At 39.0% G+C, this 21,337-nt stretch overlaps 1 protein-coding gene across 2 annotated transcripts in view; it reads right to left on the reverse strand.

Moving 5' to 3' along the window:
• MARS1 (methionyl-tRNA synthetase 1) overlaps window positions 1-21,020 on the reverse strand; it is a 34,889-nt gene extending 13,869 nt beyond the window's left edge. For both annotated transcript variants that reach the window (XM_058169661.1, XM_058169662.1), the window contains exons 1-11: window positions 20,841-21,020; window positions 19,829-19,919; window positions 17,587-17,686; window positions 14,088-14,222; window positions 12,061-12,136; window positions 11,202-11,374; window positions 8,920-9,032; window positions 7,427-7,543; window positions 6,343-6,546; window positions 4,541-4,742; window positions 2,677-2,751 (exon numbers count right to left, since the gene is read on the reverse strand). In XM_058169661.1, the coding sequence (XP_058025644.1) occupies window positions 2,677-2,751; window positions 4,541-4,742; window positions 6,343-6,546; window positions 7,427-7,543; window positions 8,920-9,032; window positions 11,202-11,374; window positions 12,061-12,136; window positions 14,088-14,222; window positions 17,587-17,686; window positions 19,829-19,919; window positions 20,841-21,012 (1,458 nt within the window). In that variant the 5' untranslated portion in view covers window positions 21,013-21,020. The remainder of the gene's footprint in view (window positions 1-2,676; window positions 2,752-4,540; window positions 4,743-6,342; window positions 6,547-7,426; window positions 7,544-8,919; window positions 9,033-11,201; window positions 11,375-12,060; window positions 12,137-14,087; window positions 14,223-17,586; window positions 17,687-19,828; window positions 19,920-20,840) is intronic.
• Window positions 21,021-21,337: the final 317 nt, after the last annotated feature.

The following is a 21,337-nucleotide window of genomic DNA, read 5'->3' on the forward strand; positions in this document are numbered from 1 at the left end:
TAGCACGTGCCATGACGATACAAGTGCTAGGCAAATAATATCACATCTCTGCTTAAATCAATTTTAACATTTTCTCTTTTGTACTTCTAATGCTTATATACTACTACAAGTAAAATTAAAAAAATAGTATCTAAAGATAAACATGCCCTTATACATAAAAAACATTACATGCTCAGTTGTGCATGTAAGGTATATAAAAAATGTATCAGAAAGTATACTTGCAGAGAGGAAAGGACAGAAAAATGTTATCCTTTTCTGTTCCTTTACTTTTTAAAATCCCCCAAATATAGGGTTGATTTTTCATAGTTGTCAAAGTTGAGAACCTCTCTAAGGCTTGAGATATCAATCTTCTGCCCCAATGCAAAACAAACTAGAAATATATATTACACAAAAAACAAAATTGGATCCAAAAGCCAAATATAGTACTGCTCAATTTTCCAAAGGGTCATAGAAGTAATTAGTAACTATTTTAGCTACTTCTCTTCAGTTTCTTATATGGAATACTGACTTAGAAGCCACTATTAATTCTCCCAACAGACCTTTTATTGAATCATGTCATATGTACATTGTATATATATTTCAAAATGTGTATATTGAATGAACGGATGTTTGAATGAATCCAGCTGAAGAGTTCAGCCCTACTATTCCAGTAATGTGACAACTGGCCACATCCCTCATGCTAGCCACAGCGTTTCTTGCAAGATAACACATTTCCAGTGTGTTGGAAACTTTTGGTCTTAGTAATGATTTACCTTCTGAAGAACATGGCTATGGACAACTGCTTGACTCAATTTGGTCTCTACTTATGAAACAATACATGCTTGGTCCTCCATTCTTTCTAGTCTGTTTCCAATCTCCACTTATACATTAAACTTGGGCTTTTAGGTGTATTTGAATTTTACCAAATATCATGCAAAGTGGTATTCTCCCCAGCTAAATTATTTCATTCATTATTATTATTTCATTATTTCATCCATGGCTTAGGACCGGGTTACTTACGGGACCGCCTACTGCTACCGACTGCCTCCCACCGACCCGTGCGCTCTCACAGAAAGGGACTCCTCAGGGTGCCATTCGCCAAACAATGTCGGCTGGCGGCCCCCAGGGGAAGGGCCTTCTCTGTGGGGGCTCCCACCCTCTGGAATGAACTTCCCCCAGGACTCCGTCAACTACCTGACCTTCGGACCTTTCGCCGCGAGTTGAAGACCTACCTATTTATTCGCGCAGGACTGGCATAGACATTTTTAGCAGTTTTTAATACTTTGATGTAAATTATTTGGGATTTTTATGGTTTTATATAGTTTTAATCTGGCCTGATATTTAATAAGATTTTTAATAATTGTTTTTATTATGTACATTAGTACTGTTTTATTTTGGCTGTGAACTGCCCTGAGTCCGTCGGGAGAAGGGCGGTATAAAAATCTAATAAATAAATAAATAAATAAATTCAATGTCTTCCTTTTTATTATTTATTCATCCTTTCTATAACTTGCCCTTCTGGAATACACCCGGGATTTTGTGTTTCTTTATCCTAACATTAGTAATCCAAGTAGTCCTTGGTTAGTGACCATTGGTTAAGCAACTTGTTTAAATTTATGACAGTGCTGAACAAGGAGTCCCTATGACTGGTCCTCAAAGTTACAACTGTAGCAGCATCCTCAGTCACATATCTTGATTTGGGTACTTGGCAACTGGGTCACAATTACAATGGTTGTGGCGTCCCATGGTCATGTAATTATCATTTGCAACCTTCACTGCCAGCTTCCGACAATGTAATATCAATATAGAAAGCCAGCAGGAAATGGCAAATGGCAATCACATGACATTGTCCTTAATGAACATGTGACATTTGATTAATGACTGTAACTGGAACTGCCATCTTTAAGTCACTGCACTTATGTAATATTGCACTTTATGACCATCTCTTAGCAATAGAGATTCCCATCCCAATTACTGTCATGAAATTTTCTGGTGCCCTTCTATGGATCAAAGTAGTTTGCTCATCTGAGGAGAGAAATTAATTTTCCTGAGACTGTACCAAGCTTAATTATATCCGTTATTAATTTTTCACCTATCGGAACATTACAACATGTTCTGTAATAAAAGGGTGAGGGGTTCTATCTTAGATATGCTTTATCAGAATTACTTGTGTGACACGTGTTCAGAGCAGTATTTTTCAGACAAGTTATCATTTAGTTATTGGGGTGTTATAAGAGCCTTGGGTGGCACAATGGTTAGAATGCAGTACTGCAGGCTATTCTGCTGCCTGCCTGCAATTTGGCAGTTTGAATTTCTGCTTTCACAATTTTGCAATGGACCAATTTCAGTCTAAGAAGATTCTTCAAAGTTAGCTTCAAGTGAAGGCCACTTCAATAATCAAATCAAGGTGTTAATTAAGTCGTATGTCTTCACGATCATGTTAGGCCTCATCAAAGACTGGCATAACTGGTAAACTAGTTTAAATTAGGTAAAGGAGCTGTGCCTCCAGATACAAAGCTGAAGTTAGAAATACACCCATCTGCTCAATTCTAGAGTTCATTTATTTGTTCTGAAGAAGAATGCCTCTGTCTGATCTGGATTCAATCTAAGTTTATTGACAGTTTATCACTGCCACACATGCTGATTCAAAGTATCACAGAATGCTACCTTCTAAAGACAGAAGAACAAGAGGCTCACCTTGGGTAGATCCAAGAAGAGGTGCTGGGAAGATTTTACCACAGGGGTTCCTTGGCAGACTTTGCATACTGGTTTCTTCAGAAGAGAAAGAAGAACGCATCACGAAATAATTTATTCATCCAATTATCTAAATGGAATCACCCCATTTCACAGCAATATAGCTCTATGTCTAAAGAAGTCTTTAGATCCTTCCAAGGAAATGCCAACTATCTAGAACAAAGACTATGCTATACATAGATTGCTTACATCAAACAAAGCAATATTTTGTAGTTAGGCCCATGGATAGAATGGATATTGTTAAGAAATTAGCAGCAATGCAGGCAGAGCAAAAGGAAATGACATTTTGTTTTAAAATCCTGGAATTGGGAGCAGCCCAACACAAGCATGTCTCTCTTGTATGTCTCTCTTGTCTTGTTGTATACTTCTTATTGCAACATTTTAAGTACAATCTTAAATACATTTCTTATGTATGGATAAATGTGAAGTTAAACGGCCAATGCAAACAAAAGACGTTATTAAAAATAACAACAGGGGAACATTCTGATGGGCTTCAGCAGTAAGAAAATGTAGCTATTAGTAATAAATAAGGACAATGTTAAACAAAAGATTCATAATGCCTGTCAAGCTATAGGCCCTTAAACCAGTTTTGACAAGTGCACAGCACTTCAAAAAAATTCAGATATTGCCTGTTTGGTCAATTTTAAGTTCCTGCTAAGAGACTTAACCTCTTAAGTATCTCTTTAAGAGAAGAATCCAGTAATGTACAGGATGAGATGAAATAATAATGGAAAATCAGGGAGGAAAATTCAAGTGAAGAAGAATAATAATAAGAAAGATAAATATGGAGTATGCTTTTCCTTTTGTAAAACTGTAGACAACCATGAAGAAATATATCAATATAAGTAACACAGCAAACAACAGGAAAAGTGAAACAAGGAAAATATATGAGGATGTTCTTAAAACTACAGTAGCAAAAATAAAATGCAATGATTCTAATAAAAGTAAAAAAGACTCAAAAATATAACATTTCCACAATGTTGGTGATATCTCAGAGATACTGGAGATAGTTGAATAAAACTATCTCACATGAATAAAAACCTCACTGTGAATAAAAGCAACCCTATTTATTGTATTGCAAGGCCTGAAGATTTAAGATTAATACTTAATTTGCTTTTATCTGACTTTCACTTTGATTGCAGCATGCTGGATTCCCCAGTCACAAGAGAAATTTACCGTAAATAATTGTGAATGTGGATATACCTGACATTTAATGATATAGATTCACTAGACAAATTAAGGCAAGACTTGACTTGTACAATGAGGACAATAAGGTTGATTTTTGATTTGTCATAGGAAAAGCATGGGGTCAAAGTATCGTATATGCCCTGGGGTATGCATTCTATTAAGGTAGGGTTTTTAAACCACGGTTTACTGAATAAATCACAACCCTCTAGGCTCAATAACTTACAGTCAATAAACCATGGGTTACAAATCACAGCATCTGGGTAAACCAAAATCAAACATCGTAAGGTGGTTTAGTTCATAATCATGAGAGTTTTTTTTCACATGGGTGTCAAACTCGCAGTGTCACATTGCTGTCACGTGATGTATCGCAACGTTTTTTCCCTTCACGGAACTGGGGTGGGCGTGGCCTGTGCATGACGCATCTGGCCCGTAGGCCGCCAGTTTGACACCCCTGAACTAGCATAATGGTTGTACTCCTGTCAGGTAAGAAAGAGGAGAACTTATCTAGTTTAATGAAGTTTCAGTAGAACGGATGACTTGGATTTCATCAACTCTTCATTGGAAAAAGAGTCTACTCTGAAGATCAGGTTCAGGCTTCTGTAAATATTTCAAAACATACCTTAAGTTCAGTGGCATTTATGAGCTTGCCACATTTGTCGCACTGATCTCCACGGGCTTCTTCATAGTTGCAGAAAGGGCAGATGCCTTCCACAAAGCGGTCTGCTAGGAATCTCGCACATTTCTCACACTTCAACTGGTCCACTGTCTCTCTCAGGAGATAGTTGCGCTCCAGCAACTGTTGGAAGATGCTTTGCGCTATTCTGAAGGGTGAAAGAAGGGCAGAGGTAAGGAACAGCTTCTGATCTTCACTCAAGTATTTTGTAAAGAGTAGCTCAGAAACATGAACGCCTGTGACAGCAACGCACTGCTTGTCCTTAATTTGTCTCAGTTTCCAAACAATGTTGACATGCCAATTTCATTTGCATTTCCACTAGTATAGTGGTAGACAGGCAGACTGGAGGGTAGGCAAAGCACCTCATGCCTTGAAAACAAAATCGCTCTTTCTGATCTTACCAAAGCCTTATTCCATGCGGATGTATATCCAGCAGGGTATGTTGATTTGCAATGTGTTATTCCATGGCTATATTGTTAGTTGCCCCTGAGTGGATGAGTGTCCCCCAGTGTACAATATATCTGGATTCAGTACTGAGCTGTGATTCATTTTAATTAAGTTGTTTATTAGTGTTTACATGGCAGAATTCTAATAGGTAGGAATTCCTATTAGCAAGGAAAGGCACTCAGTTAAAATGATCTAGTCCAAAAATACAAGCAAGGATGGGTAACTGAATGCCCTCCAAATGTTCTGGAATGAAATTCTCAGTAACTGCAGACAGCAAACTGGTAATTTAAAATAACTGAAGGGCAATAAAAGTGGCTGTTAGGTCATCTAGGATTTAGAATGAGGAGTAAATCAAGTCAAAGAAATCCCAGAACTGCTCAAGTTTATTTGTATTCAAGAAACATGGATTGTTTTTGATTTAGTGTAACCATGGCTATTCAATAAATACTTGTTTAAATGTCCCAGCTTACCATTATGTCTTGTGGTAAAAGTCTCCCAATTTTGGGAGATAAAAGTGGTAAAAATGAAAATCTTGACAAATTTTTGGCATCTATCTACCAGAAAATAGGATGTTTTGCAATTGATCAAGATAAATCAGGAACACAGCTTCATGTGAAAATTATATTTATACTGGCCAATGTAGAATAGAGGATGCAGGGCATATGATGATCTGGATCATTTTCAGTCCTGCCATTTACTCATTGGTGACACATGAATGAAATCTACAAAGTTTATTCCAAAGAAATAACTCGCATCCCAAATCAGTGTGTGCAATGGACATGTCTGAGGTTTTCATCCATTACCTCCCAGTGATCCCCTAATTTGGCTTGACAAAGAAGCTACATGCCCCCAACAAGTGTCCATTAATCATTAGAGGCTCAAGGAAAAGTAACACAATACATAACAAACCAAAGAGGATACAACTTTCCAGAATTGGGCAGTCATTTACTAACTGTGACTGGCAATAGTTGCTCTTCTCTGATAATGTCAAGACTATGCTTGGAGCCCTTTTGGCCAAGAGAAGAGCTAAAAATGCTGCAAATGAATGGCCATTCTTTACTTTGAACATTCAAAGTGTTCATCTTTGCAATACTTTCACAAACTAGCTGCAGAAACTACCTTCAATCATCTGTCAGTCTTTTGGCCAGCTCCAAAACAGGAGACAAACTTTATTGCAGGTACAGTACAAAAGTTAGGTAACCCGAAGACTGTAAGACAGAGAGGGAAGGAGAGAGAAAAATGTTGCTTCATTTCTGCGTTTCTTTCCCCCCAATGACAATTCTTCTAACTGCAGCACTTACGTGGTCTGTTGCACTGTGGTTGTGCGACCAAAGAAGTCAAAAGAGATGTTGAACCACTGGTAGATTTGTGCATGGATAGAATAGTATTTATCACAGATCTGTTGTGGTGTCAGTCCTTCCTCCATGGCCTTTGTCTCTGTGGCAGTACCATATTCATCAGTACCACATATATAGAGGGTGTTCCAGTTGCGTAGACGACAGTATCTAAAAAAACAAAAATGCTACCTGTTTCAAAAAGCAGGAGATTTATTGCTATCAAAAAGTACTGAGGTTTTTTATTTATTTTTATTTATTTATTAATCATACTTTTATACCGCACCATCTCCCGTAGGACTCAGGGTAGTTCACAGGCATATTAAAATAAACAATATAATAAATAAGCAATATAAAACCCAATTAAAACTAAATATTATAATAGCCAAATCACTAAAATGGTAAAAACCAATTAAAAACCGATTAAAATTTAACTAAAATATTTTATTCTTAGGCTAGTCTCCTATGGTCTCCTATGATCTTGTTTTATTTTTATTTCTCACATTTTTATATATTTTATATATATAAAATATTTTATATATTTCTCACATAAATATTTTATATATTTATAAATATTTTATAATATTTATATATTATAATATTTATATATTATAAATATTTTATATATTTCTCACATTTTATTTCTCACATTTTTTAAACCGCCCATTGCCCTCAGAGAAGCATTCTGGGTAGTGTATCATAAAATACTAAAATATATAAAGGTTTAAAATAAATACACTTAAGGTTTCATAGGATCTTGTTTTATGTTGTCTGGACCATTATTCATTTTATGATTGTAAGCTGCCCAGAATTACCTTGAGGTAAGATGGGCAGCTAATGAATGTTATAAATAAAAGCCGGTCCAACAGAGCACATTGCTGCTATGCAAAAAAAAAATCACACCCAACATTTCCAGGGAAAGGCACAATCTTAAGAAGCAAATATGGCAAAGGTGGAATTCAGAGACACACGGTGAGGATAATTTATAAGTTCAGATGGACCAGGAGTCTGGCCTGAGTGCGGGTGCCTGGAAAGAGATGCTTTAACTTACCTGGCAAAGGTATCAGCACTGAGAACACAGCCAATGATATTTCCAAGATGAGGCACATTATTTACATAGGGCAGGGCACTTGTGATTAGCACATTCTTCATGCCTTCCACAGGCAATCTGGGGAGGACAGACAAATTAACTCAGAGATAAATTCAGATTTCTGACTTGCTCAAACAACAGTGGTGGGATGGGGTGGGGGAGAGGTAAGGCAGGTGGGGAAAGCTATGCAATATAGGAAGGGCCTCTGTGGCTCAGACTGGTAAGACAGTCTGTTATTAACAGCAGCTGCTTGCAATTACTGCAGGTTCAAGCCCCACTAGGCCCAAGGTTGACTCAGGCTTCCATCCTTTATAAGGTAGGTAAAATGAGGACCCAAATTGTTGGGGGCAATAAGTTGACTTTGTATATAATATACAAATGGATGAAGACTATTGCTTGACATAGTGTAAGCCGCCCTGAGTCTTCGGAGAAGGGCAGGATATAAATGCAAATGCAAATAAAAATAAAAAATAAATAAAAATAAATAAATATACTGAGGCATCTGCAATTTAGAAAGGTCTCTCTAGGCAAAATTGGCCTTCTGCAAATTCGTGAGCTTGCGGATCACAATGCTATGAATAATTTAAGAATTGGCTTTTAACTTCTAGAGTTGTGCAGAAACTCCATGAGAAATTAGTAAACATCAAGAGGTGAATAACCTGCAGCTCTCCAGACGTTGCCAGAACTCCAGTTCGTCAGCACTGCCAACGATCAAATTATAATACAAAAATATTCAGAAAGCTACAAGTGTCTATGTCATTGAGACAGATAATAATGGATGCTATAGGGAATTACGTGCCTGTGTTCTGATAATATTAAGGTTGGGAAACAACTCTTCATATTAACAAGTCTCACGATATATTTAGACATAGCATGTATAATGTGTGTATTCACTGTTTGGGTCTTTAGGAGACAAAAGAAAAGGTGAGTCGTTTATATTTATTTATTCAACTTATATGCAGTTCTTCTCTTCTGGAGGTGACTCTAGCAGCTTACAATAATTAAAAAACCCATAAAAACCATTAAAAAAATGATTAGCAACAATGAGTTTAAAATTGCCAAAGATGGGAGGAAGAGAGCATCATGCACACACAGGGGTGGGGAGTTTCTGTTTTAAGATCTTCTTTGGTATCCCTTACTACCATCACAAGGACTCCTCTTGTGGCTAATGCCACAGTCTGTTATTAACACAGCTGCCTGCAATTACAATTACTGCAGGTTTGAGTCCCACCAGGCCCAAGGTTGACTCAGCCTTCCATCCTTTATAAGTTAGGTAAAATGAGGACCCAGATTGTTGGGTGGGTCAATACAAGTTGACTTTGTATATAATATACAAATGGATGAGACTATTGCCTTACACAATGTAAGCCGCCCTGAGTCTTCGGAGAAGGGCGGGATATAAATTCAAATTAAAAAAAAAAAAAAAGGACATTTCAACCCAGCAAGATTCTTACATAGGGTGCTGTGGTTTCCATGGGCTAGGAAGGCTGGCGGGTCCTCTGCTCCAGATTTCAGCAATGGCTTCAATCTCCACATCAGACAAATGCTGCTGGGCCGATTCCTCTTCCTAGAGAGAAGGCCAAACATCCTGTGAAGATGTCTGATATTCAGCAACCAACATCCATGAGTTACTAATGGACCATGGGTAATTGCCAGGGAATACCAAAGTCTAAAACAACCATAGTATAAATCCTTCCCTTGACCTACTCACCCCCCCTCCCTCAAGTAATGCAGTAATATTTGAGGGTTAATCCGTTTAACAAAACAAATTCTAAATGGGTGGTATCATCCCTTGCCTATACAGGACTACCAATTTCCCAAACCACAGTATTCCCCATTTAAAATCTGATTTAACAACCGCTGAAGTCACTGTTTAATAGTATGGAATCCCTTGAGTCTGTGAAGTATATGTATGCTAAAGTCCATCCAAGATAATGCTGGGTATTTGTAGTCTCGCTTTTTTTTTTTTTTCCAAAAAGTTTTACAAAAAAAAAAATTTTCCCTTTCCCCAACCCCTCTCCTTCACAAACCCCTCCCCTCCCCTGGCTTCCCGGAACAAACACAAGGTATAGTTAAAAATAAAACAAACATATGCTAAAAAATTTTCCCAAAACTATTATACCAATTCTCCTCTCTAGCTCTGACTTCCTCCTTACATAACCAAATCCTTCAAAAATTAACAATAAACAGTAATAAAATATATAAATCAGTAGAACAAATTAATCCTAAAATATTTAAAACCAGCTAAAGCATAAAAATCCAATCCAGTTCAGAGAATATCTCCTTATAGCTTCTATAACCATATAACCATATAATTTCCCCCAAGTCTTTCTTACATAAGATCTTTCAAGAATATTCTATTTAAAATTCAATACAACAGATTATAAAATTTATAAAATTCAATAGAAAATTACAATATTATTTAATTAATTACAATATCTATTCAACTTTAGTCCTTCCTCATCAAAATCCAGTATATCCAAATATCTAGTCTCTTATAATCACAAATTGTCTTTCGGGACACTAATATTTTTGTCTATTAATATTTTAAAAACCTTGTTTCAAAATAATACTTTTGTCTCTTGCCATTTTTTGGTGCATTAATCTCTGTCTTTCCTTCGTTGCTCCTTTTAAAAGTCAATCACAATATTTCCTAGTAATTCCTTATGTCCAGAAATCCAAAAATTACTGCCGATATTCCATCAGTCCAAAAAGAGAACTCTTGGGAAACATTAAGCTTGTGAGTCTTTTCCATTTGAGGGACAATCTCCTGTAGCACAAATTCAGGCAGCTCATCCAAACTATTTAAAGAAAACTTCTTTAGATCACCTTGTTTCTTCACGATCAAATCTTCATATTTATCCACTTTTATTTGTATGTCCTCCATTCCATTTTCCGAATAATTGCACTGGTTAATTTGCTTCAAACTCTCATCCAAAATGTCCCCATTTTTTTATCAATTCGTATTTTTGAATAATTAAATACATACTTTCTGTGTAGTCCTGTATAAAGTCACGAATCCATTCTTCTGAAAGAACCTCCATAACAAATTCCTGCTGAGAATCCCCTTGTAAAGTACTTAAACAGCGTAATAAAATCCAACAGTCCACAGTCAAACACAATAAGATAAAATCTCCATTCAGTTTCGATTCAACAGCAAAGCTCCCTTTGATGTATCGCTCTGCTTTCAGTTTCTCTAAAACGAAACTGAAGGGGGGGCGGAAGTCAGAAAATCAAAAATACTTGCAAACCAATAATTGTTCCTCACACTCGTTCCGCCTGCTTTTCGTATCCACAAAAAGAAATCAATTGCTAGCAGAAGTGGACACCTTCCTCTTTTCCTGCTTTTTCAGGAGCGCAGAGAATACTGGAGGTGGGGGAGGGGTAAATAAGGGGATTCGACCGTTCAGGACTTTGTATTACAAAAACAAAGCCCCTAGGGGAATCTACCCAATTCCTCCCCCTTGCTCTGTCTCTCTCTTTCAACCAGAGAGAGAAATGAAGCCGGGATCAGTTGTTAAATCCGGCTTTTACCATATTCAATGCGGAGTGCCATAAATTAGCACCCAGCGAGAAAGGTGGCGCCACCCAGAAGCCGCTTTCTTCTTGATTCACTGTAAGTGCAAGGAATTCTGTAATAAAATGATCTGCAATTTATTAAGCTAGAGACTTAAAATGCTGTGGTATTAAGTGAGAACAAAACAACTGTTTCACATAGGAAATGTAGCATGAATACCTTGGCATCATTGGTAGATGATTTCTCAAAAGCCAAACTGGGAGCAGGATGTTTCTGTAGATAGGCTTTAAGTTCCAGCAATCCCTTGGGTGTCCATACAGATTTCACTGCCTTTTTGCAGTATTCCTTCGAGTTCATGTTCTGGAACCAACCCCTCAGAGCTTTCAACTCATCTTGAATATTAAATTAGAACATGGTTATTTCCAGAGAACCCAAAAGGAACTCAAAAATTAGCCAAGGGCCCCTTTCTAAACTTTAGGACACTTAGGAGTTGCTCAAAAAGGTCAGCAAGGGCAGACAATCTGTGCCCGAAAAGAAAGATCTTGTCTCCCAACCATTAGCCTTCCCTCACAATTGCAGATTCAACAGCACAGGTGAAAATGTTGTACCTTGATGAACGTATCTTTTCTTTTCTTTTATGTAACACTGAGAGCATATGCACCAAGACAAATTCCTTGTGTGTCCAATCACACTTGGCCAATAAAAATTCTATTCTAAAAGCCCCTGGACAGCGTTTCAATGCAATCATGCCACAGAATCCTGTGGATGATGGCCTGGTGCAGAAGACATTTTCCAAAGACAGGGTTGCTGCTGGTTTTTTTCTTTTCTTTGAGGAGCATGGGACTTTGTTTTAGCCATTATCTAGATACCTCCATATTTAGGGAAAGGAGAAAAGGAACTTTTCTCCAACAAAGATAAATTAGCAGCCAAATGGTAAGCAGACATTGATACCTCCTGTCAAAGCAGGAAAGCCATCTTGGTGCCTTTCCCAACTTTGGGAGATAACAGGAATTGAAGCCCAACAATTTGGAGGTTATCAGGTTGGAGAAAGCTAAATTAAGCTGTGGGCATCACTCACTTGGTAGGAAGGAATCATCTCTTAACAAAGGAAACAGAGATCCCCATAAGACAATATCAGCAGCTGACTCAACATCCTGGATTAAAAAAATCAGAAGAAATTAGTTCAGACTGGATATGCGGTAGGAGCAACTTGAATATTTCACTTGTATTGGAGAAAAATATTTCCCAAATATTCAAGATGGAAACTTCTTTAACAGTACACATATAAATTCTTCTCTCCACCATGAACACTATCAAGAGAAGCTAGCATAGCAATGACCACTTCAGTTTAATTGGCTTTACATAACATATAGTAATTTTTATTTACACATTCCAGAATTTGATTCTATATAAGATGATATACAATAAAATTAGTTCTGAAGTAACTCTGTAAAGCAAAAAAAAAAAGACCTAATGGATACTCCATTGCTTTTTCCCAATGAAACCAGATCTAGAACAAAGGTGAGCCATCTGCAACCTATACATGGGTCTCTAAACCTTTATTTTGAGAATCTTTGGAGTCTTCCCGTAATTATGATCGCATCACACTCATGTCAAAAGCATCGAGACGCTTCTGGGTTGAAAGGATTAGCTGGTGACACCACTGTCATCTGGGGGATGCCCAGTTGAGGGCTCCTTTCATGTCCCCAGCAGGAGCTGGAGCAAAAAACAAGGGCTCACCCCTCCCCAAGGCAGCACTCTGGTCTTGAATGCAGGCTTGCTAACTTCCAAAGCAGTGTCCTAACCACACGAGCCACCGTGTTCCTATTAGGATAACAAAATGAGACTGTAAAAACTAAAAAAAAAGCTGTTTACTTATTATTACTTTTTATAGGTAATAAAAAATTATCACAGGAATTAAACCATCTTTGAAAAAAATCTTTGTCTCCTGCAAGAGCCAAAAAATAAAACAGATAGGCTAAAAATCTGTTCTTCTCTGAAAAGATTACTCTGTTGATGAGAATCACTTCACCTATCAAGGGCCCTGGCATTCCCCAAAGAAGTAAGAAGTTGCCCCACACTAATTAAGCTTTGGATATATAGGTACATTTTGCTTTAACCATGAACACAGTGGTTAAGCACCCAGAGGATTTCAGCTCTTTTTTCTTAATTTTCTTAAGACATGGCTATTAATCCTTAAAATTCACTAAACTAACTCCCTATGTATACAATACTTGTGAAAATCTCAAAAGCTGCAAGAAAGGTATGAGAGGAATTACGGTTCTCCCTGTTCTGTTCTCGTCGTGTCCCACCCTCACTCCGACGAACGAGTCAAGGAAGTCTGTAACAAACTTGGCAACGAAGCCTCTGCAGCTTGCCAAGTTCCTTCGAGGTTTATCAGGACAGGCAGGAGTCCAAGTTGTGACTTCAGCGATAGGGTCCGATATCAGCAAACTAGATAAGACTTTGCTTGACTCAAGGTTGGAATGCCAAAAGCAGGTCCTTTATATAGGCTGTGGGGTGTGACTCCATGACTCAGCATTTATCCAAGCCTGCCCCACCCTTCTTTCTGCTGGCGTCATCTCTCAGATCTCCAGAAACGAGGGTCCACCCACTCTAAATTGTCTTCAGCTGGATCTGCTGTCAGCGTCTGGGAAAAGGAGGGGTCAGAGGGAGTAGGCCCAGGTAATTCTACCACCTGGCTGGCTTCCTGCTCTGAAGGCTGAGCCAAAGGAACACACGCTGTATGAGTGAGGAACACACGCCTTCTCCTTGAATCCTCTCCGGGCATGGGGCTAGGGCCGGGGGCTGGAGTCATGACAGGCCGTTCATCTTCATTATCAGACTCAGAGTCTTATAAAAGGCCCGGTTGGAGATGGGAAGGGCCCGGTTGAGGAGAGGAGGGAGGATGAGGCACAACAGTTCTGATCCTCGGTAACATTTTTATGCAGATATAATCCATATAAAACCTAACTGTACTGTGCTTTAAATTCACTATTACAAAAAACTAAGGTTTTATAGCAACCAGGTATCCTTTCAGTTCTCCCACATCTCAGCTTGTATGTCAGCCAGTACTGCCAAGTCTGCTTAGAGGTTTTTACTTACCCCAGTGAGGTAAGAGGTACCCTTTTTGGTAAGAATCTGGTCAAGGTAATCCAGTGGCTTCCGAATGATGCCCAAAACATCCTCTCCTTTCTTTTCTTGTACCACATGAAGATACAAGGCGGCAGACAAAGCAGGCTGCAGACAAAGCAGAGGAAAAGGAGGAATTTTAATCAATCTTCATCCTCCTTCTATTGTCTCTTGTCACTGCTTCAATCATTTTAGTAAATTCATACTGTTGTATTTATTTATCAAATTTATATCTCATCTTTCCTGAAGGAACTCAGGAATTTCCTCATTTTCTTTGCAGCAAGCCTGTAAAGTAGGCTGGGCTGGGAGAGTAAGTGATTAGTCCAAAAGCACCCAGTGACCTTTCATGGGAACGGACTTGAACCTGGGTCTTTCCAACCTAAACTAACAATTTATGTAATATCTTAACCATTATATTGGCTGTTTCTTAAGAAAAAAAATGAAACACAGCAATAACATTGGACTAGTAAGACTTCTACACCTAACTCAATAGTCATCGGCCCCAGTGGAGAGGGTGCGCAACTTGGGCGTGCTCCTGGATGGACGGCTGTCTTTTGAAGACTTTTGAAGACCATTTGACGGCCGTCTCCATGAGAGCTTTTTACGAGGTTCGCCTGGTTCGCCAGTTGCGCCCCTTTCTAGACCGGGATGCCCTATGCACGGTCACTCATGCCCTTGTGACATCTCGCCTGGACTACTGCAATGCTCTCTACATGGGGCTCCCCTTGAAGAGCACCCGGAGACTCCAGTTAGTCCAGAATGCGGCTGCGCGGGTGATAGAGGGGGCCCCTCGTGGCTCCCACGTGACACCTCTCCTGCGCAGATTGCACTGGCTACCTGTGGCCTTTCAGGTGCGCTTCAAGGTTTTGGTAATTATCTTTAAAGCGCTCCATAGCATTGGGCCGGGTTACTTACGGGACCATCTGCTGCTACCGAATACCTCTCACCGACCCGTACGCTCTCACAGGGAGGGACTCCTCAGGGTGCCGTCAGCCAGGCAGTGCCGGCTGGCGGCGCCCAGGGGAAGGGCCTTCTCTGTGGGGGCTCCCACCATCTGGAACGAACTTCCCCCAGGACTTCGCCAACTTCCTGACCTTCGAACCTTTCGCCGCGAGCTTGACACACATCTGTTCATTTGCGCAGGACTGGACTAGAATTTTTAAATTTTAAATTTGGTTTTAATCAGGTTTTATTATTTTATTGGGGTTTTAACATTTGACCGTATCTAATAAGTATTTTAAATTGTGGTTTTAACTTGTATTTATCTATGTGTATATTTTACTTGGCTGTAAACCGCCCTGAGTCCCTCGGGAGATAGGGCGGTATAAAAATACGATAAATAAATAAAATAAAATAAATAAAATAGCCCAACGTGATCACAAAATTGTATGGATAAAAAAGAAACAGCAAGGGCATGCAAACTTTGAATTCTTAACATCTGGTTTCATCTGCTTCTAGTGGTGCCTTCAAGGCACCTATCCATTTTTCTCTACAAACAGATTGTTCTAATGTTGACTGTTTACATACCCCAAACTCTCTTAGTGTTCTATCTCTCTTTCACTTATATAGCAATAGAATGGTAATCAGGGAAGGGCCTAAGCGAGGGGTCTGCAACCTTAAACACTCAAAAAGCAGTTTCCCACAGAAAAGAAAACACTGAGAGCCACAAAACCATTCCTGTGCCTGACTATTTTTTGAGCGGCCACAAAATTAGTATACGTAGTTGAATTAAATGTTGTTTCCTTCTGAAACTTAACTTTTCTTGGATTTATCCATGGTTGGCTTATCGGGGTTTGAAAAGCTCAAAATATCATGTGCCGGCGGGTATTGCACATTGGTGGCTTTGATGCACATTTTGAGTGACAAGGAGATGCAGCAGAGGGGTGAAAGAGCCACATGTGGCTCCAGAGCAGCAGGTTGCTGACCCCTGGCCTAATGAATGTAAAATATGGCTTTTCCCTTATCCCACTTAGTATAACACATGAGTTCATGTGTTATACTAAGACATAAACTAGGCACAAGTAAATATGCCACAAGCATCAGCATATACTGCTAATTTTCCACCCATTAACTTCTCCAAAGTCTCTGGCACTTATATTTGCAATAACATCTTTGGATCTCACAAGACCTTACTAGAATGGTAGAGGATATCCCAGGTGAATAGGGTGGAGAAGTAGTTTGTCCTCTGATATATAAGATGTTTGTAAGTCTTTTATGGCAGCCATTTTGTGAGTGTGCTCATCGCATGCTTTTAAACTTTTAGTTTCTTTCCAGAACTAAAATATTTGCCCAGTTTGCCATAGACCATGGCTAACAAATGGCTTAGTTTCATAATAAGCATGTTAAGGCCAAACCACACAGACCACATGATCACTTAACGCAGTGCATGAGACATGTCATTGGATTTGTTCACTCAACACAGTATGTCACTGCACAGGTGATTTAGTTTTGGTTTGGTATGTTGTATGAACCAGTATGGGAGACAGTGAGAACTAGGCAGAGGAGGTGTTCCGTAAGTGCCAAGAACTAGACTATTGCCCAGCTATGAGAAGGAAAACTTTCAAAGCTTTTACTTTAACTGACTTCATTATAAGTCTGCTTGGTAATTTATTTTTATAGAGTTCAAGATTATGCTTTCACTGATATGCATTAAAGGTGTTTTACCTCAAATCAGTATGATTCACTATGATTCTGATTCATGAGTTTGTTAGCTAGGTGGGCCAGGCAGACAAACATGAGCTATAACCTGCAGTCAGTAAATCCCACTGAAGTTGATGAAATCAATGGACTGAAACATTGTTGGGGCAGGGAGCAATATCAGCTTCCAACATAATGGCAACCAGAGGCACATCTTATTTTCTTTCTTTTAAATAAAATGCTGCTTTTTACTCCAAGAGAAAAGAGCTGCACTAGGTTAAATACTGTAAAGGCTACAGGAAGAAACATAGCTTTGTCCTAATACATACACAATAATAGAATAGAATAGAATTCTTTACTAGCCAAGTGTGACACACAAGGAATTTGTCTTTGGTGCATAAGCTCTCAATGTACATAAATGGAAAAAAAGAAAAAAGATGCATTCATCAAGAATCATGAGATACAACACTTAGTGATAATCATAGGTTACTAATAAGCAATAAAATCATATTAGGAAACAAACAACAATATAAATCATAAACATACAAGCAACATGGTTATAGTTATGTGTGGAAGGAGATAGGTAATCATAAGATACAACTCTTAGTGATAGTCATAGGTGATCATAAGTGATCCATCTTACACGGGCAAAAGAAATGTTACAAAGAAACATACTATACCTGTCATAGGTTCTCTGGTATCAATTGGCTCCTCTCCACATAGCCCACTCATATAGCTGAGCATAATCTAAACCACCGCTTGAACAAAAAGAGCTCTTTCCTTTAAGAAAAATGGCTTATCCAGGCTACTCCAAATACATGGCTGTTTTACTCACCTCTAACTCAGTTATATCCCATTCAAAAAACTGATTGGCAAAATCACTCTGCTCACTGCTAAAACTGCTTATTTCTTTTCCAGATAAGCGGAAAAAGTATCTAAAAGATAAACAAATAGAAGGAGGTGAGTACTCTCAGGCAATGCACTTCCAAGACTTAAAAATATTGCAAAAGTGCCTTTGTTCTACCATGAGGTCTTGCTATCTCACAAAAGCAAACATTAACACTCCCCACTCTAGATTTATTTTCTTCTAGCAAAAGATGTTTCTTTCCCATGTCTAGAATACAGGTGCTCTTGAAATGAGTTCTTTGTGACTATACAGCTGTATCTATTTCCTTGGTAGGTTTAAGAGAGACATTTCGCACTGCCAGGAGGGGTTTTGTTTTTTTAATCTTCCAGTCTATCCTGCCATTATTTGATGTGCTCATTTTCCAAATACTCATTAGGTCTAATCCCATTTAGCTTTAAAGCCAAATAAGGACATATAGAGGCAACAACCTGCTGATGCTTTCTATTCAGTCCTTGTTTAATGACTGCCTCCTTTAGCAACCTTTCCCGGTTACGATGGTATTATAAAAGTAACTTTGTGAGCTTGCGTTTACAACCTTTGCAGGTTTGTAAAGCAAAGGAAAGTTGAAGTAAGATCATAAGCACAGGAGTGATTTCATTTAGCAACCACTTCGTTTAATGACCAAGTTGCCAGTACCATCTAGGACTATCTGTACCTAGTTTTGCAATTTCAGGTGCACCCATACTGACAGTAGAAAGCCAGTAGGGAGTAATGTTTAGAAGCTATGGACCTGTATCTAACACTTCTCACGAGGCTGTTATTTTCAAAAACATACATTCTGGCTTCCTTCCTACGAATTGGCATAGAAAAAGACCACTCACTAGCCATCCAAGACGCTCTGCTACCTGAGATGAAGGGCAAGATGTCCTATATGCACCACACTCCCAAAATGGTTCATTTTATCCAAGAACAGCAAGGTAGCTTAAGAAGAACAGGACTGTCCGGTATTGCTACCAACAATATCCCATTGTACCTTTCTGCTTTCTAGTATTGGCTGGTGAGGCAATTGACTCATACCATGTTTCCCTGAAAATAAGACCCTGACTTATATTTTTTTGAACCTTGAAATAAGTGCTTGGCCTTATTGCCATATACTCAAAAGCCCAATTGGGCTTATTATCAGGGGATATCTTATTTTGGGGGAAACAGGGTAGTAGAACCAGCCCTACATAACATTTATAACTATTCATTGGCTGAGGTTTTAAAATGTATACCATTGTTATCCCCTATACAAGTTAATCAATTACCAGGACAGTGTGGGAAGAGCAGAAGATTTTCCTTCTAGCTCCAAAAAACTGAGAATAGGAAAAGGCACCCTTACCTTCTTTCTCTATTTCAATTTCCCATCACCAGTTGGGTGATGGAAACAGAACTCATTGGCATACTGAGGAAAGAGAAGCATGCTTGATTCTCCATACAGGTAGTCCTTGACTTACCAGAGTTCATTTAAAGACCGTTTGAAATTACAACAGAACTGAAAAATGTGACTTATGGTTGTTTTTCACACTTATCCCTGCATGATCGTGAGATCAAAATTCAGACACTTGGCAACTGATTCATTTTTATGACGGTTGCAGTGTTCAGAGTTTGCCTGATCACACTTTGTAACCTTCTGCCAAGCAAAGTCAATGGGGAGGCCAGGTTCACTTAACAATCATGTTACTAACTTAACAACTATGGCAAAAAAAGTCATTAAATGCGGCAAAATTCACTTAACAACTGTCTCCCTTAGCAACAGAAAATTTGGGCTCAGTTGTGGTTGTAAGTTGAAGACTTCCTGCATTTTCTTATATTAAATATATATTAATTTCTTAAATTGCCATTCATTTCTTGAATTACAACTATTTCTATGGCAAAAAAGATCACATTAAATACTCTGGCAACAATGCCAAGTCTCTATCACTTAGCATGCTTTAGGTTGATTTACATTATAGGAAAATTACCAATAGGTAGCTGAACATGTGAAAATAGCTTTACAAATTATAACCCAAATGTTTATGTAGCACAAAGACAGTTTCTACAAGATCCTTTATTAGCATCCCTTTTTCTTCTAATTCAGTGCTGCTCTTGCATTTACAACACTAATGCTAGTGTTTTTCTAGCATTACAATCACATTAGATTTTGCCAGCAGCTTATTCTGGAAACAATGATCAACCCTCCATTACTTACTGAGAAATTACATTTGTGGAGAAGAGGAAGGATCCATTTTCCAGCTGTAGAGCTGGCAGCTGAGGACGGGTGAGGAATGGTACTACATGAGCTATCAAAGAAGAAGAAAAACAAATTAGGGAGAAATTTTATCTGCATCCCAAAATCTGATCCTATTTAATACAGCATGTGTTAAGATGATATAATAGCAGCAGTGTGTGCTTATATTGAGCATACATAGTATCCTGTGCGTGCATACATACAAAGCAGGGGTTTGACAGAACATGGGTTACTTTTACTTGAAAAGACAATTTCTTGAAGACTGAAAAGGCTGCCTCCCAAATTTGGCAAAGTTGTTTTCCAAGGCAAAAATTACTAGATCATAAGGAAGGGTTTGTTTATCAAATTTCTCCCTATGATGCCACTATTTAAATATGGAGGCCTTGCCAAAAAGAGATGACAGGGAAGAAAAAATAGAAAAGCCATCAAAAGTACTTAATGAATAAGAAGAAATTGGACAGCCATTTGTCAGGAATGGCATGGGATCTCCTGTTTAAGTAGAGAGTGGGAGTCTTCCAAGGTCCCTTCCAATTCTGTTCTTCTTTATGAATTTATATATTGGAATGTACTTGCTAAATTCACTTATATTTAATCTGATCAATCCATCACTTGCTACTTCTGAATGAATCATCATGAATGCCGGTTGAGAGTCTCCATTCTCATCCATGTGTTCAGAAAATGAATAGAATCCATCCCAAAAACACAGGAAGTCTTAGGGGAGCAGGGAAATTAAAAAGACAGTGCAAAGAGAGAAAGAATTAAAAGGACATAGTGCAAAGAAAAATCCTACAGAGGAGGGGGGTAAAAAGTTTGTTAATTCTGTTGCTCGCTGCCTCGAATTTTAGGTCAAATAAATACCCAGATCTCTAGGATTGGAGATCTTGCAATTAAAAAAAAAAAGTTAAGATTTTCGCACGCCTTGCGAGGAAAGGCTGCCGTTTCTTGGGGGAATTACCGCCCTCCTGGCACTCACCCTCGTGCGGAAGCCACTGCACCTCCACGGGCGCGCCGGTGGCTTTGGCAGCCGCCAAGACCTTCAGCCCACCAAGGCTGCCTTCGCTCAGGCACAGCTTCATGCTCCGTCCTCCCTCTGCCTCCCAGCCACGCTTCGTCCCCAGCTGATGCAACGAAGCCGGCCCTGACATTAAGGCCCACTCCCTGTCCCCGCCCTCTCCCGCCTTACGTCGCGTTGGAAACGGGCCCAGCCTCCCACCCAACCCGCCTCACGCCCACTTTGGGGCCTGCGCGCTCGAGCACATCCTCTAAGCCTCAGCCGCGCACCAAGGCCGCACCCTTTGGAACTACCAATCCCGACGTGCTTTGCCTACACAACCGGAAGTTTTGAAGGACGAGGCCCGAGAAAAGAAAAAGAAAAAAGGAAAAACCGGATGTTGCGTAATAATACTGCACTCGGATTGTTAGCGGGAGGGTAGAGGGGCGTAATGTGTTGTCCCTAGTTGTGTTGAATTA

Source organism: Ahaetulla prasina, chromosome 2 (assembly GCF_028640845.1).
Source record: "Ahaetulla prasina isolate Xishuangbanna chromosome 2, ASM2864084v1, whole genome shotgun sequence".
Classification (NCBI taxonomy): Eukaryota; Metazoa; Chordata; class Lepidosauria; order Squamata; family Colubridae; genus Ahaetulla; species Ahaetulla prasina.